The sequence below is a fragment of the Terrapene carolina genome, unplaced genomic scaffold (assembly GCF_002925995.2).
Source record: "Terrapene carolina triunguis isolate 2854851 unplaced genomic scaffold, T_m_triunguis-2.0 Scaffold112, whole genome shotgun sequence".
Taxonomy (NCBI): domain Eukaryota; kingdom Metazoa; phylum Chordata; order Testudines; family Emydidae; genus Terrapene; species Terrapene triunguis.
Window position 1 is genome coordinate 4,936,654 of NW_020664463.1, and position 16,860 is coordinate 4,953,513.

General features: G+C 42.2%; 1 protein-coding gene across 1 annotated transcript in view; it reads left to right on the top strand.

Annotated features, from left to right (window-relative positions):
* Positions 1–16,860, top strand: part of LOC112108934 (solute carrier organic anion transporter family member 1B3-like) — a 40,994-nt gene that overhangs the window by 12,911 nt on the left and 11,223 nt on the right. The window contains exons 5-10 of the mRNA XM_024203248.3: positions 2,275–2,399; positions 3,535–3,681; positions 4,777–4,875; positions 7,945–8,190; positions 10,386–10,550; positions 15,980–16,175. Of these exons, the coding sequence (XP_024059016.2) occupies positions 2,275–2,399; positions 3,535–3,681; positions 4,777–4,875; positions 7,945–8,190; positions 10,386–10,550; positions 15,980–16,175 (978 nt within the window). The remainder of the gene's footprint in view (positions 1–2,274; positions 2,400–3,534; positions 3,682–4,776; positions 4,876–7,944; positions 8,191–10,385; positions 10,551–15,979; positions 16,176–16,860) is intronic.

The window sequence follows — 16,860 nt, forward strand, 5'->3', positions numbered from 1 at the left end:
TCTCGTTGGACTGTTGGAAATGGGCCATCCTGATTATCACAAATGTTTTTTTTTCTCCTGCTTATAATAGCCCACCTTAATTGATTACTCTCATTACAGGTGGTATGGCAACACCCATTTTTTCATGTTCTCTGTGTGTATATATATATATATATATATATATATATACACACACACACACACACACACACATATCTTCCTACTGTATTTTCCACTGCATGCATCTGATGAAGTGGGTTTTAGCCCATGAAAGCTTATGCTCAAATAAATTTGTTAGTCTCTGTGACAGGGTTGGGCTCACCACGCAGCATCTCCTGCTGGTTGTCTCCGGGAATTAGTTCAGTCCAGTGGAGCGCCCGCTCCTGGTGGTGTCCCGCCCATTGTCTCGCCCTTGGTTGGCGTCTGAGCCCGTGACACTCACCAGCTCACGGCGTCCTCTTCCGGACCACTGCCCTCAAGCAGTGCCCCTTAGTCCATCCACACCCCCTTCCAGGGGGGTGATCAGCAGTCTTCCCACACCCCAGCCACCATGTCCAACCACACCCCCAAAGTCTAATCCCTCTTGTCAGGGATCTGGCATAGTTTATGACAGCCGCTCCCTACGGCCGATGACTGGGTGTACTGCAAGGGGAGAAGGGGGGGACCCAGGCCCACCCTCTACTCTGGGTCCCAACCCAGGGACCCTCTGGAGGCAGCCTCGCTGTCCTCCTTCTCTCCCCTCATCTGTCCACTTCCCTGGGCTGCTTCCCCTACGGCCCCTTGCACCCACTGGGCACTTCCCTTCAGGGCCTGCAGCCTGGCAGGCTATGGGCTAGAGCTCCCTTCTGCTCCCCGAGCCTAGCCAGCACTGCGCTGTCTGTGGTGCTAGTCTCTTAGCTCTGGAGACAGACCTTCTGCTCTCAAAGGCCTGGGACAGACTGCCTGCTCCCTCCCTGAGCAGCCTTTTTATAGGGCTGCCTCCAATCTGGGCCCTGATTGGCTGCCAATAAGCCCTTTTCTTATTGGCTGTCCGTCTGTGCAGGCCCACTGGCCTGTTGCAGCCTAAATTCTTGGAGTGGGGCAGCCGCCACAAGTGCTCCTCATTCTATTTGCATTCTTAATACAATGAACTCCTAAAATACTTAAACTTACTTCAGTAAGGTTTAACTTAATTCAGTAAGGTTTGTCCACGATATTGCACGAAATTGCCATATCTGTCACAACAAGTTAATAATTATAAAAAGAAAACTAAAGAATTATGTTCAGCAGAATGTCTTTCTAACTCTTCTGCTGTTTTGCAGTAGCATCAAGCTTGTCATTTCTATTACTTAATTCAAAGAGACTATAGGACTGTAGTTACAAGAAATAACTAAGGGCTTGTCTATATGGAGAATTAGTTCATGACAAACTGGGTGTAAATCTACAGCGCTGTAGCATACCATGCAATAACTCACTATGTGGACCCTTCTACTGCACACTAAAAGATCTGTAGTACGCTTTGACATACTGCTGTTTGCACAATGGAACTTTCAGTGCACAGTAGCAAGGTCCATATTGCCGGTTAGTGTGTGGCAGGCTAGAGGACTGTAGATTTACATTCCAGCTTATCATGCACTAACTCTCCATATAGACATATCCTAAGAGTGGGATTTTCAAAGGAGCCTGAGTTAAATGTCCACATTTCTTATTTCAGAGTGGTAGCTATGTTAGTCTGTATCAGCAAAAACAACTATGAGTACTTGTGGCACCGTAGAGATTAACAAATTTATTTGAGCATAAGCTTTCGTGGGCTAAAACCCACTTCATCGGATGCATGCAGTGGAAAATAAATACAGTAGGAAGATATATATACAATATCTACTGTATTTTCCACTGCATGCATCCGATGAAGTGGGTTTTAGCCCATGAAAGCTTATGCTCAAATAAATTTGTTAGTCTCTTAGGTGCCACAAGTACTCCTCGTTCTTTTCACATTTCTTATATTTCTTTTAAGTTCCCCATTTAAAATGTTATATCTGCCATATAGTCGCTTTCGATATCTTCTTGCTCATTTTTTTCTCCTTTCTTCCTCCTTCTCCCTTTTTTTTTTTACTTAAATGACCCTCCTTTTTACTGTTAAATTAACACTTTGGAAAAAATAATTTGAATGCGGTCCACAGACAGTTAGATGCCCATTCTCTCTATTCGCCAAAACAGCAGGCACAAAATTCCCCCTGTACTGAGATAAAATATACCCCTGTATTTCTTCAATTGCCCAGAAACATCACTACTAAATATAATGTTGTATGTGTTCAGTTATAAGTATGAAACAGCATCGCATGCAGTGTTGTCTGTCAACTCAACTTCAAGTCTCTCTCCCTGCTCAGTGGATCAAAATGTAACTGGTGTCAGTGAAACCTTATCAGAACATCCAGATTCAGGTAAGGAATTGTAACTGAAAATACATCTAAATGTGACAATTTTGACCTACTTATAAATCGGTCTTCACACAAGAGGGCAATTCATCCCAGTGTGGAGGGCCAGTACAATTCTAAACCCCATTTAAGCCGTAACGTATTTGGCGGGTGTTAGTGACACTTCAGTGATACAGCAGCCTTGAAAATCTCACTCAGAGCAAGCACATCTACCAATTCAGAAGTATCTGAACTACTGGGGCCCAGTTTCTCCCACCCTTCTGGATACAATTACCTCACATTGACATTAAAGGAATTTCTCATATACTGTAATTTGTGAGGAGAATTGATTCCCAAAGGAAATTTAAGAGCCCAAGCTGTGTTAGAGTTAACTGGAAATTAACTGGCATTTCTGTGATCTTCATATACCTCACTACCAGTTTAGAATATACCTACAGAGCATCTGCAGCTGTATGCTGCATGGGAGGAGAATCAGGACTCTAGGTCCCATGAGCCAACTGCTAGCCTGGATCAGGGGACATAGTTGAAGGTGTAAATGAAATGTCATAGAGTATGTCTATTACAATTTCAATCTGTTGTTTATTTTTCTCTAGATATTCTTCCCTAACAATACAGACCATTATCCTTGCATTACTATCTTTGGTAGACAAGCATGCAACTGATATCAGGAAGTGTTGTTAAAGGGAGGACTGATGATTTTGGGGTTAATGAGTTTGGTAACCTAGACAGAGTCTAAGGCTTGGTCTACACTTACCCCCCAATTCTAACTAAGGTACGCAACTTCAGCTACGTGAATAACGTAGCTGAAGTTCGAAGTACCTTAGTTCGAACTTACCTCGGTCCACACGCGGCAGGCAGGCTCCCCCGTCGACTCCGCGGTACTCCTCTCGTCTAGCTGGAGTACCGCAGTCGACGGCGATCACTTCCTGGTTCGACTTATCGCGTCCAAACAAGACGCGGTAAGTCGAACCCAGAAGTTCGATTTCCAGCCGCCGAACTAGCGGCTGGGTATAGACGTACCCTTAGTCTTATGTAAGGAAAAACAATTGAGCAAGATGAGAGAGAGAGTGTTAAATGGAGTTATAGCCAGGTTCATGGTTTATTGTTCTTCTGTAAAGATAATAATTACTGTTATTTACAGATTGTGTAAAGGCAGCATCATCATATATGTGGATATATGTCTTATTGGGCAACTTGTTACGTGGAGTTGGGGAGTCGCCAATAACACCGCTAGGAATTTCTTACCTTGATGATTTTGCCAAAGAAGAAGATGCTCCTTTATACATAGGTAATCTTAAGAGAATGAAAAGGCTGGTTATGAAGAAACAGTGACAGGATCAAATTTGCTTTAGCTTTAAAAGTAGATCGTCTTCCTCTAAAGAGTCCTATTTTTTTTTTAAACTCTCTCCATTAAAACCAGGCAAAAATCTTTTGACAAAGCTTTTTTTTCTCTCTGATAAATGCAGATTTGCATCCACTGAAACATTTTGTGAATTTGTGTTGAATTTGCCAAATTGTTTTGGTCAAATAAAATAACAAACAACCTCCCGTCCCTCAAAAAACCACAGAAACACAAATTACAAAATCAGAAAAAGTCAAAATATTTGGATGTGCCTTTTTCTAAATGAAACATGTCAGCTTTTCAATTTGAAATTACTTTTCATTTCAAAATTTTATTCACTTTTATTAACAGCTTTTTATAAAGGCAAAAAAAAAACCCTCAATAATGAACATTTTTTTCTAGTTTGAACAATACATTTCATTTGACCGGAAATGAAATTTTGGTGACTTTTTCAAAGTGCTGAAAAATTAAAAAAAAAATCATTTTGGGTTGTCTCAATTTTCTTTTCTTTCATTGGTTTGATCACCTAACCAAAGAATTAGTTACCCTCACAGCTCTACTCTCCATTTTGACTGTGATTTACAGAGGAGCCTATGTGAGTTGGGTGCCTAAGTCCTTAGATTCTTTCAAAAAATGGTAGCCTTCATTCCTAGTCAATTGCTGCCTTCAAAAGAAAATGACAAGGTTGTATAAATTTCCATGTAATGTTTTTGTCTTAACCCACTGAGTCCTGGTTCATTCTACCTGCACTGAGACTTGAACTTGAGTTTTATGTGAATGGAGTTAATTTGGCTCTTGTAGTCTTGAATGGCCACTAAACAAATTTAAATAAATAAATAAACGATACATTAATACTGCCTAAGGTGATCTTTTTCACCAAAAAGGAGAAGAATAAAAAAACCTATCTCACATGGCAGGATGCTAGTCTTTGCACTTCCTGGAATACCCTGGTTCTAGGAGAGGAATAAGAAAAAATAGGTGGAAAACATATAGGGCCACATGTCTGTAAATTTACCAGTGTCTATTTCATTATATTTTCAGCATGTTTGCACACAATAGCAATGATCGGGCCAATAATCGGCTACCTGCTGGGATCGCTGTGTGCCAGCTTGTATGTGGATATTGGATTTGTGGATCTTGGTAAGGGAAAATGGAGAGCCAATTCTATTAAGCTGTTGTATAATAATCAATATGGCCAGTCCTTTATATCAGGATATGCCAAATATTTTCATGCCTTTTAGTAAATAATAAATGTGTTTGTTTCAAGGTGAGGTGAGAACAAAGTGTTTTCCCTGAAAAAAATAATTTTAAAAGTTGTAGGTATGGGAAATATTTTAGGCCCAATTCAGGAAAGCACTTCAGCATGGGCTTAAATCCATGCCTATTCAGTAAAGCATTTAAACGTGCTTAAATTTAAGTATGTGTTTACGCACCCTCACTGAATGCTTTGCTGAGTCATGCCCTTACTGATGGGGTTTGGCTAGCATATCAATTTTTCATTTTAGGTGGTTAATTTCAAATGTTGGCTGAGCATATAAGATGTTAATTGTTTAATATTACTCTCTATTACTGACTTCAAATTTTACTAAGGGTCAAACAAAAAAGAAAATATACTAGGTGATGTTTTCAAAGGGGCTTCTATTGGGTGTCCATTGGTGTGCATTCAAATTTTCACACACAGACGCATGTGTGCCCACTCTTTTCCATTGCAAACATCTGTGCATGTGTAATATAAATAAATAGTGATAATAAAGGCATTTGAAATGTAACACCCATTGGTGATCTTGAAATAGCCTAATATCGGAGCATATGCTTGCAGGATGAGACTTTTACCGTGCCCCCATACAGGTGTTTGCTTATTTTGCTTTTTAAGGCCCTGATCCCAACAAAATTTTGATCAACTAGGCCATGGTCACTGGGTTAACTACAGCTAGGACTGCTCCTGGTCTCCTAAAGTGCAATCTCTCAGGTGATGGGCCTCATTACCTCCACTTCTTTTGGGGATGGAATCATGCAATTCTCTCACTATGAAACCTGGCCTTCAGCTGCAGTTCCTTTTGGACGAACCATGATTTCTTAGCAGGTTCAACTGGGGTTTTGGACCCTCGTACAGACTTTCCTTCAGGAGCTTCGACAAGTGGTTATTACACTGACCAAGCAGGTTTCTTAAAGCAAAGCATTGTTGATTCAGAACCAAGGCATTCAGAGAAACAATAAATAGTCTATATACAGCTATACCTTACCTAAGCTAAGCTAAGGCAGGCCTTGCTTATCCAGGCACCCCCACACTTGCTTTGCAAGTTGAGATAAGCTAGGAGACCCATCAATCCCTGTCTCTTACTGTCTTATCAGAGGCTGTCCTTTTATCAGTGACAAAGCTCTCTGTTTAGATATCCTGCCTGGATTTCCCTACCCTGTCAAGACACACACGGAATCACCAGCCAGGCAGTACCCTTAGCAAGGTAGACGTAAAACCTAATAGAAATTGACAACTCTATTGTATTTGTGTACCAGCAGTAGGGCTTATTTGAAGCCATTGTCTGTTCCTCAGTCCAGTGTACCCAGCTCTTGCATGACTTAACTCTTTGGTAGTCACATAGCAAACAATAGATAAACAATCCAGCAAATAAATGGACATATGATATTCATAAAAATACTGCAGGCAGCTCCCACATTCTCCATAATACGGACTTAAGTATGTGACAAATCTCACTGAAGCCAATGGGACTCCTCATGTGCTTAAAGTTAAGCACATGATTAAGCGTTTTGCTGGAAGGTCCTATAAGAAAAAAGGTTATAAGTAAAAAGTACTGTGTCCTAGCAGATCCAGGGTGTGTGTGGGACTCTGCTTGAAACCTATTTCAGATTCCCATGTTCTCAAAAGTACCATAAGTTCTGCGGCATGTAGCCTTGAATCATACAAGTCAGCAAATGTGTGAAGGCAAGTGAAAAACAACACCAACCAGGATAGTCATCTGTACAGATAGTCATCTGTAACCTATTATTTAAATCAGCTTCTGTACCAAATGACTGGAGGATAGCTAATGTGACGCCAATTTTTAAAAAGAGCTCCAGAGGTGACCCTGGCAATTACAGGCCAGTAAGCCTCACTTCAGTACCGGACAAATTGGTTGAAACTATTGAAAAGAACAAAATTGTCAGACACATAGATGAACATAATTTGTTGGGAAATAGTCAACATGGTTTTTGTAAAGGGAAATCATGCCTCACCAATCTACTAGAATTCTTTGAGGGGGTGTAGTGAAGCGGTGACTCACCGGCGCGGCACCTCCTGCCGGTCGTCCAGGGAATTAGCTTTTCCAGTCTTGGAGCACCCTCTGCTGGCCGTTGGCTTGCCCACCCCTGGCCCCCATGTCCCTCCCAGACCCTGGTGCCCCCTTACCTTGGGTGCTGCGGTCGCCCCATCTCAAAAAAGATATACTGGAATTGGAAAAGGTTCAGAAAAAGGCAACAAAAATGATTAGGGGTATAGAACGGCTTCTGTATGAGGAGAGATTAATAAAACTGGGACTTTTCAGCTTGGAAAAGAGGCAACTAAGGGGGGATATGATAGACGTCTATAAAATCATGAGTGGTATAAAGAAAGTAAATAAGGAAGTGTTATTTACTCCTCCTCATAATACAAGAACAAGGGGCCACCAAATAAAATTAATAGGTAGCAGGTTTAAAACAAACACAAGAAAGTATTGTTTCATGCAACACACTGTCAACCTCTGGAACTCCTTGCCAGAGGGTGTTGTGAAGGTCAATACTATAACGGGGTTCAAAAGGGCGCTAGATAGATTCATGGAAGATAGGTCCATCAATGGCTATTATCCAGGATGGGCAGGAATGGTGTCCCTAGCCTCTGTTTGCCAGAAGCTGGGATTGGGTGACAGGTCATAGATCACTTGATGATAACCTGTCTGTTCATTCCCTTTGGGGAACCTGCCATTGGCCACTGTCAGAGGACAGGATACTGGGCTTGATGGACCTTTGGTCTGACCCAGTATGGCCGTTCTTATGTTCTTATATTATATGACTGCTGGTGCCCTGCTTGCTCTATGTCATCTTTCAATATAGCTCACTAAATATTGAAAATACTGAGTTTCCTTCCAGTGTATAATGTAGATTTCCCAGCAATTACAGGGGGGTGTCTCTTTTTTTCTTCATTAATTCATGAATTCATTTTTTCTCATTTTATTCTAGGTAGCATAACCATAACTCCAAAAGACTCCCGGTGGGTAGGTGCCTGGTGGCTTGGTTTTATTATAGCTGGAATAACTAATCTCATTGCTGCCGTACCATTCTGTTTCCTGCCAAAGAGTCTCAAAAAGCAGGAGGAAGAGAATAATGACAAAATTTCATCTGATCTCTCCAAAATTAAAGGACACCAGAGCAGGCATCACGAATCTGAAAATCATCAGCCAGTGAAGTGGTCAGTAACTTCAGAAGGCAAGTGTTTCATATGTTCTGCCAAACTGGAAACCTACCAGTACAATGTAACACAGGAATACCCCCCCCCCCAGTTATTTGAAGTCATTGGGTTTCTGGGTGGCCATGAAGGTTGACCTGCATTGGGTCAATTACATAATCAGGACCTACATTTAAAAGTTTGCACTAGAAACAAACTGGAACTGAGGAAAAACTGAGTGACCAAAATTAACTAAAATCTGTGTTAAAATTAGTGATGGGTAAGCCTAAAAAAATCAGAAGGTTCTTTTCCCAGCAAGTCATGCTGTATTATTTTCATGATCATCACAGATTTAATGGAAAATGTGAAATCAACTGTCTGCAATGAAAAATACAGAAAGCCTGATTTTCCATTCTGGCTGAACTGTGCTCAATGCAGGAATGTGGGAGGGTAGAGGCAAGAAAAAAGATGACATTATGTATTCTGTTCTTCTATTCTGGTTCAGTTCTTTTATTTTATTTAAAGTGAATTTAGTAGTGTTGTATTACACCATTGTGGATTTGACTCTGGTGGCTAGAGTTGCATGTGCAACAGAGTGAACGTTACCTCTGCTACTTGCTTCAGATTTAGAGTGTCTAGGAACACATAAAGACCACGGTTAGTGACCACACGCACATTCACACATACGTGGTCTAGTTTCTTTTACAAGTTTTGTTAAAGGTACAATTAAAGTTATGATTACCTAAGCATATAAAAAATTCTATAAAGATCTATGCACAAGTTAAAAATATCGTTATACTCACACATCCTTAATGATATTCTTAAGGTCTGATGGCTGCCTTGCCAATTGATCATCAGAAGAGGGATGGTTCCTAATGGAGTTTCCCATAGGGAACTCAGTTTTCCTAATCTGGGCACCCTCTTTTTATAATGTGATTCTGACTATACCTCATTAGCATTTATGCACGTAGTGCACCCTGCGGTTAGAGCATGTGTTAGAAAAATGTGACTACCGGATATCTTGTAAGCAAAAACTTATTCTGTTAATTTTTCACAATATCACCCATTGGTATATCTTTTCCTGTAATGTAGTGGGGGGGGATAGGGTCATTCTTTGGTCACTTACTTATGTCAAGCATTTCTTAAGTTTATGGCTAAGTTAAAATCTTACAGGCCTTAGCCTGTAGGCCTTGTGTTTCAGCCCTACCTACTTAGATACCTACTATGTAATTATCCCTTCTAACTACTGATCTATTTTATACTTCTCTAATCCTACAATTTAACTCTGTTTTGCATACAATGATTATATATGACAGGGGTGGCCAACCCGTGGCTTCGGAGCCACATGCGGCTCTTTAGAAGTTAATATGCGGCTCCTTGTATAGGCACCGACTCCGGGGCTGGAGCCACAGGTGCCAACTTTCCAATGTGTCGGGGGGTGCTCACTGCTCAACCTCTGGCTCTGCCACAGACCCTGTTCCCACTCCACCCCTTTCTCCCCCTCCCCTGAGCCTGCTGTTCCCTCGCTTCTCTCCCTTTCCCCCAGAGCCTCCTGCACGCCACGAAACAGCTGATCAGGAGGGAAGGGGAGGCACTGATCGGCAGGGCTGCCAGTGGGCGGGAGGTGCTGGGAGCGGGGAGAGGGGAGCTGATGGGGGGCTGCTGACTTATTACTGTGGCTCTTTGGCAATGTACATTGGTAAATTCTGGCTCCTTCTCAGGCTCAGGTTGGCCACCTCGATATATGACATAACATGTTAGTTAATCATAACATCACACAATAAATGAACAATAAACTAAAATCATTGGCTACAGTTTCCAATGTAAGACATGACACAAGCTACAGAGGAACCATGGAGAAATCACTTAGGCCTGGATCCTGCAGTGAGATTCATGTGAGCAGACAGTCCCTTTGGCCTGTGTGCTGCCCCATTGACTTCAGTTTCCCCAGAGACCTTCTGTGTAGATCTCACTGGTGGACTGGGGCCTCAGTTGGCATGTCTCCACTGAAGTTTCTAGGATTACCATTTCTGAGGATTCTACTGTAATTTCACAGCCTGTATTCTAATTGATGACCAGATTCTGCCCTCAGATACTCACCTGCAAATCCTACTGAAGCCAGTGGGATAAGCACATAGGTGTCTGAGGGCAGGATCTGGTTCTGAATCTCATTGATTATTTACCAATAATTATGCCAAGCATTTTTAAAAATAAAATTGTCTATTGTTTCTTTCAGGTTTCTTTAGCTCTCTGAAAAGAGTATTGAGTAATAGAATTTACGTAACATTTTTGTGTTGTTCACTGTTACAATTCAGTAGCTTTATTGGTTTCTTGACTTACAAACCAAAATACATGGAACAACAGTATGGTCAGTCTGCATCTAAGTCTAACTTTGTAACAGGTGAGTGATATAGTGCGTGGGAAAGTATTTTGATATGCATTTTATTGAGCACGGTGAGTTTTTTGAAGGGAATTAGAGTCCCCTTCTGTGACGGAATTATACAAAGTCACCATAGAGCTTGATTCTGTGGTGGACAGTTAGGGTGACTGTAATGTGTCTTTGTTTCCTTTTCATGAGCCAGAATTGTAATAGACGGCTGCCAGGATAAATCTGCATGAAGCTTTGAATATATAGAATTGCTAAGGACTCTGTTGTGGCTTTGTCCTGAGCAACTTTGGAGCAGACACACCAGGTGGCAGATCGTGAGACATAATCTCAGAGTATTACAGGCTATGTCTATACTTGTGCACATATCCGAGTACTGGTTTATGTTCATACCATGTTCATACTTGTGTGTGTTTCCCATATACATATACACACGCATGCTGTGCTGGACACTAGTATACAGCTGTGCACACGCGTATACCTGTGTCCACACTATCGCTGTAGATACTTAACGTTAGTGCTTAATGTTTCAGGAACAGTATTCCAGGATTCTGTGCATCACAGGGAGACACTCTAGGAACTGCTTTCATAGAATCATAGAATCATAGAATATCAGGGTTGGAAGGGACCTCAGGAGGTCATCTAGTCCAACCCCCTGCTCAAAGCAGGACCAATTCCCAACTAAATCATCCCAGCCAGGGCTTTGTCAAGCCGGGCCTTAAAAACCTCCAAGGAAGGAGACTCCACCACCTCCCTACATAACTCATTCCAGTGCTTCACCACCCTCCTAGTGAAATAGTGTTTCCTAATATCCAACCTAGACCTCCCCCACTGCAACTTGAGACCATTGCTCCTTGTTCTGTCATCTGCCACAATTGAGAACAGCCGAGCTCCATCCTCTTTGGAACCCCCCTTCAGGTAGTTGAAGGCTGCTATCAAATCCCCCCTCGTTCTTCTCTTCTGGAGACTAAACAATCCCAGTTCCCTCAGCCTCTCCTCATAAGTCATGCGCTCCAGACCCCTAATCATTTTTGTTGCCCTCCGCTGGACTCTTTCCAATTTTTCCACATCCTTCTTGTAGTGTGGGGCCCAAAACTGGACACAGTACTCCAGATGAGGCCTCACCAATGTCGAATAAAGGGGAACGATCACGTCCCTCGATCTGCTGGCAATGCCCCTACTTATACAGCCCAAAATGCCGTTAGCCTTCTTGACAACAAGGGCACACTGTTGATTCATATCCAGCTTCTCGTCCACTGTGACCCCTAGGTCCTTTTCTGCAGAACTGCTACCTAGCCACTCGGTCCCTAGTCTGTAGCAGTGCATAGGTGCTAGGACTCTGCACTTGTCCTTGTTGAACCTCATCAGGTTTCTTTTGGCCCAATCCTCTAATTTGTCTAGGTCCCTCTGTATCCGATCCCTACCCTCTAGTGTATCTACCACGCCTCCTAGTTTAGTGTCATCGGCAAACTTGCTGAGAGTGCAGTCCACACCATCCTCCAGATCATTAATAAAGATATTAAACAAAACCGGCCCCAGGACCGACCCTTGGGGCACTCCGCTTGAAACTGGCTGCCAACTAGACATGGAGCCATTGATCACTACCCGTTGAGCCCGACGATCTAGCCAGCTTTCTATCCACCTTACAGTCCATTCATCCAGCCCATACTTCTTTAACTTGGCAGCAAGAATACTGTGGGAGACCGTATCAAAAGCTTTGCTAAAGTCAAGGAATAACACATCCACTGCTTTCCCCTCATCCACAGAGCCAGTTATTTCATCATAGAAGGCAATTAGGTTAGTCAGGCACCACTTCCCCTTGGTGAATCCATGCTGACTGTTCCTGATCACTTTCCTCTCCTCTAAGTGTTTCATAATTGATTCCTTGAGGACCTGCTCCATGATTTTTCCAGGGACTGAGGTGAGGCTGACTGGCCTGTAGTTCCCCGGATCCTCCTTCTTCCCTTTTTTAAAGATGGGCACTACATTAGCCTTTTTCCAGTCATCCGGGACCTCCCCCGATCGCCATGAGTTTTCAAAAATAATGGCTAATGGCTCTGCAATCTCATCCGCCAACTCCTTTAGCACCCTCGGATGCAGCGCATCCGGCCCCATGGACTTGTGCACGTCCAGTTTTTCTAAATAGTCCCGAACCACTTCTTTCTCCACAGAGGGCTGGTCACCTTCTCCCCATATTGTGCTGCCCAGTGCAGCAGTCTGGGAGCTGACCTTGTTTGTGAAGACAGAGGCAAAAAAATCATTGAGTACATTAGCTTTTTCCACATCCTCGGTCACTAGGTTGCCTCCCTCATTCAGTAAGGGGCCCACACTTTCCTTGACTTTCTTCTTGTTGCTAACATACCTGAAGAAACCCTTCTTGTTACTCTTAACATCTCTTGCTAGCTGCAACTCCAAGTGTGATTTGGCCTTCCTGATTTCACTCCTGCATGCCTGAGCAATATTTGTATACTCCTCCCTGGTCATTTGTCCAATCTTCCACTTCTTGTAAGCTTCTTTTTTGCGTTTAAGATTAGCAAGGATTTCACTGTTTAGCCAAGCTGGTCGCCTGCCATATTTACTATTCTTTCTACACATCGGGATGGTTTGTTCCTGCAACCGCAATAAGGATTCTTTAAAATACAGCCAGTATTCTTTGCTGTGTTTTGTTGGTACAGTCTTCTGCTTTCACACATTTGCCTATGGCACTTCCTGATCATGTTGCCCTTCACAGTTATTCCCTACAAAACTGGGTGGAAAACATGGAGCAAATGGATGATTATCTGGTTCTGCTTCTGCTCCTTACTGCAGATCAATGGGTATGCAGTGGAGTATGCACTCCGTGAGATGTTGGATGGAATTTGGCCAGCATTTTCTGACACATGGAAGATGGCTGACTTTGAGGGTTAATGACAATCCATTCAGCTCACATGGTACAGATATGATGAATGCCAGTGTTGTCATGGTATGCCCTTTAGTTGACCGTCACTTCTGATGCAGGAGAACTAGCACAGTGTGCTGAGATCATATTGTTTTGGAAACCTGGGATGAACAGTAGTGGCTTCAAAACTTCTGAATGAAGAAACAGACCTTCATTGAACTGTGTGAAGAGCTTGCAAAACCCTTCCAGCACACTCCATTCAAGGAAGCCATACCAATTCAAAAGTGGGTTGTTATTGCCCTGTGGAAGCTGGCAACACCAAAAAGCTATAGGTCTGTTGCAAACCATTGTGGGTTTGGAAAGTCCACTGTCAAGGTTGTCGTTGTGCAGATTTGTAAGGCAATTAATTTACCCAGGGGTTGCCATAAGAAAAGTTCCAAAAATAATATATGAATTTCAGAGGATGCAGTTTCCAAACTGTGCAGGGACTATTGATGGCACTCATATCCCAATATTTTGCCCATCACAAGGGGCACAACTGAGTATGTGACCCAAAAACGTTACCATTCAATCGTTCTGAAAGGCTTAGTAGACCACAGGGGCAGATTCATTAATATACATGTGGGAAACACTGGGTGCTGGGTGCTGAGGAGATCAGGATTGTACTTGAAGTGGGGGAAAAGGGATTTTATTTCCCAGCAATGTTGTGGTTCTATACAGTGTGTCTGTACCAACTTGTATTGTAGCATACCTGCTTCTGCTTTGGCTCATGAAACTGTACCCAACATCAATGACCCTGGAAAACAGGAATTCAGTTACAAGCTAAGTAGCTGTAGACTGGTCGTGGAGTGCATGTTTGGTAAACTGAAAGTGCATTGGTGCTGCCTTTGCAGCTGTCTGGATACCAACGTGGCAAACACTGTTCATATAATCATCGCCTGCTGCATATTTCAGAACATTTGTGAGATAAAGGGAAGTGTTTCCATCCTGAGTGAGCTCAGGACAAGTCTGGTTTACAAACTCTGTACAGGAAGCTGGATTCCACCCATGTGAACCCTGGTCCTGGTTCCCAATGAGAGGAAAATCAGTGATGCCGTATGTGCATATATCTTGGCACAGCAGAGAGGGAGAGGATGACATCTGCCTGTGCCGAGGGACACCTGTTCATCCTGTATAGCTGCTGGATATGCACGTGAGGAAACATTCGTACATACTTACAAGGCTACACAGCTTTGTGAGAGTTTTGTTCCCGTGTAGCCAAAGGTCATTAGCCATTCATTCATGTGACATTGCACACATTAATGACAATTAGCAGGGCACCTCTTATCACCTTGGGGCTGGGTTTGTGTTGTGGAGGGTGACAACTGAGTCATTATGAGCTCATTGAGCAATGTTTTTGTCTACACCATTCACACTTCTTTAGAGACCTCGCTTATTTGGAGCACTTAAACTTTTTAATGAGCTTATGACTGTTTGCTTTGATGGGGAAAGTATTGCATTGTGCTTTTAGACTTTTTATTGTCAGCAGAGTTAAGTGCAACTAAGGACTGTTATAGGGCACTAGTCCCTGGTACAGTTGAAATTCTTAAAGCTTTGGCAAGGCAAGAAGGGGGTGTTTCTGTACTGGGTACTGCCCTAGTCTGTTATTGCTAGTATGTTCCCTTTTTGTTTGTTACTGTTCTTTGGTTTCGATTTTCAACATGTCTAATAAAGCCTTTAAAAGATTGATTGACCCCTTTTCTATGTTTTGGACATCTGCTAAGTTGAAAAATGGTAGTGGTTCCCTATCCCTTCTGTGTAATTGTGTGACTTAAGGTATTTTTGAACCTTGGGGGGATTCAAAACTATTGACATTATGATGACACCAGATTTTTACACACCATTCCATTAAATGAAGTAGGAAGCTTTCGGCCCTGTCAAGAATGAAAAAGCACCTTCAGTTCATCATTAGGAAGGAGGACCAACACACAGTTAAACAAAACAAAACATTTACTAAACATATACATATACAGTTGCTAGGGTAGACATCTGCCACTGTCTGCCTCCTGGTGTCTCCACTGCCCTGAATGGGTGGTACTCCACAGTGGGTCTCTGCATGGTGCAGTGCATGTCACCCAACATGTTGGTGCAGCTATTCTGGCTGATACTTTGGAGCGGACAAAACCAATGCTCCTTCCAGTGGGAGGGAAAATCTAGCACTTCTCTGGATCCAACTTCCTCTTCCATGCTGCAACCTGTGGTACAGGTAGTCAACACAAGGGCATAAGGAGGTGCCTTATGCGCCCTTACCCTCTCATGACGCTGCACGAGTTGGGACAGAGTTTGGTCCTTAATTACATAGATCTAGATGTATTTTTCACAAGTTCATTGGCAAAAGTATTAGGGGAGATTCTTGGGCCCTTGAAACGTCATGGTATTTTGAGACATGAAATAAATTGATGAAATTTTTCAGGCAGCATGTTATGAAAATTTTCACCAATTTCAATCAGCTCATGTGTTAAATCTGTTATGTGTGACAGAATGTGACTACACCTCTCCAGTATCCCTCCTCTCTCTTTTATTGCAGGAGTAACTGCTTTACCTGCTGTAAGCATTGGGATTTTTTTAGGAGGGCTCATAATGAAGAAATACAAAATGGGCATGATTGGAGCTACAAAATTTGGATTTGGAATGTCACTGATGGCTTTTCTCATAAGCCTCTCATACTTTTTTGTGGGCTGTGAGAACCATGTAGTGGCAGGACTGACAGTATCTTATGATGGGTATGTATACATCTTATGTAATATACAGCATGTTTCCTTTCTCTAGTAGCAGAGAAGCATTACAAACTGCATAATGTTTTGTCATGATTGAATAAAAACACACCATTGTAGTACTTAGTGTATCTTCCACAAATATTGAAGGATTTATCGCATTAGAAAATGTCAGATTCTAAATTTGTATAAATTGTAATGGAGCTAGATTGATTTACACCAGATGAGAATGTAGCCTTCTTTTTTTATATCGATATACTTTGTTTGAAAGTTACTTACTGCTACTTTTTGGGGGGGCTTTATAATTATATCAGTTTGGGGTATGGGTCTTAATTGAATAACTGTGTCAGTGTGATTCATGTATAAAATGAATAACAGTTTTAGGGTGTGTGGTTTTAGGCAGCTAGAATGGTGGGACTGGACACAGATAGTGTCAAGAATTTCACTGTGTCTTAGAACTAAAGGTCTGATTTTTCTGGGCTACTATGGGCAGAAATCCCTTTCTTTGTCATAGAATTTTTCATAACCCAGTAGTCATCTGTATTTCAATGTACATGGGATGGAAGCTGAGGCCACAAGATCAATGTTACAAGAATAGGAACAATTTAAGCTTGTTTATCTGGAATATTAGTTTAGTTCTATAATAATGAGGGTATCAAGTAGGAGTGAAAGACAAATTTGTGATATTGTCCTT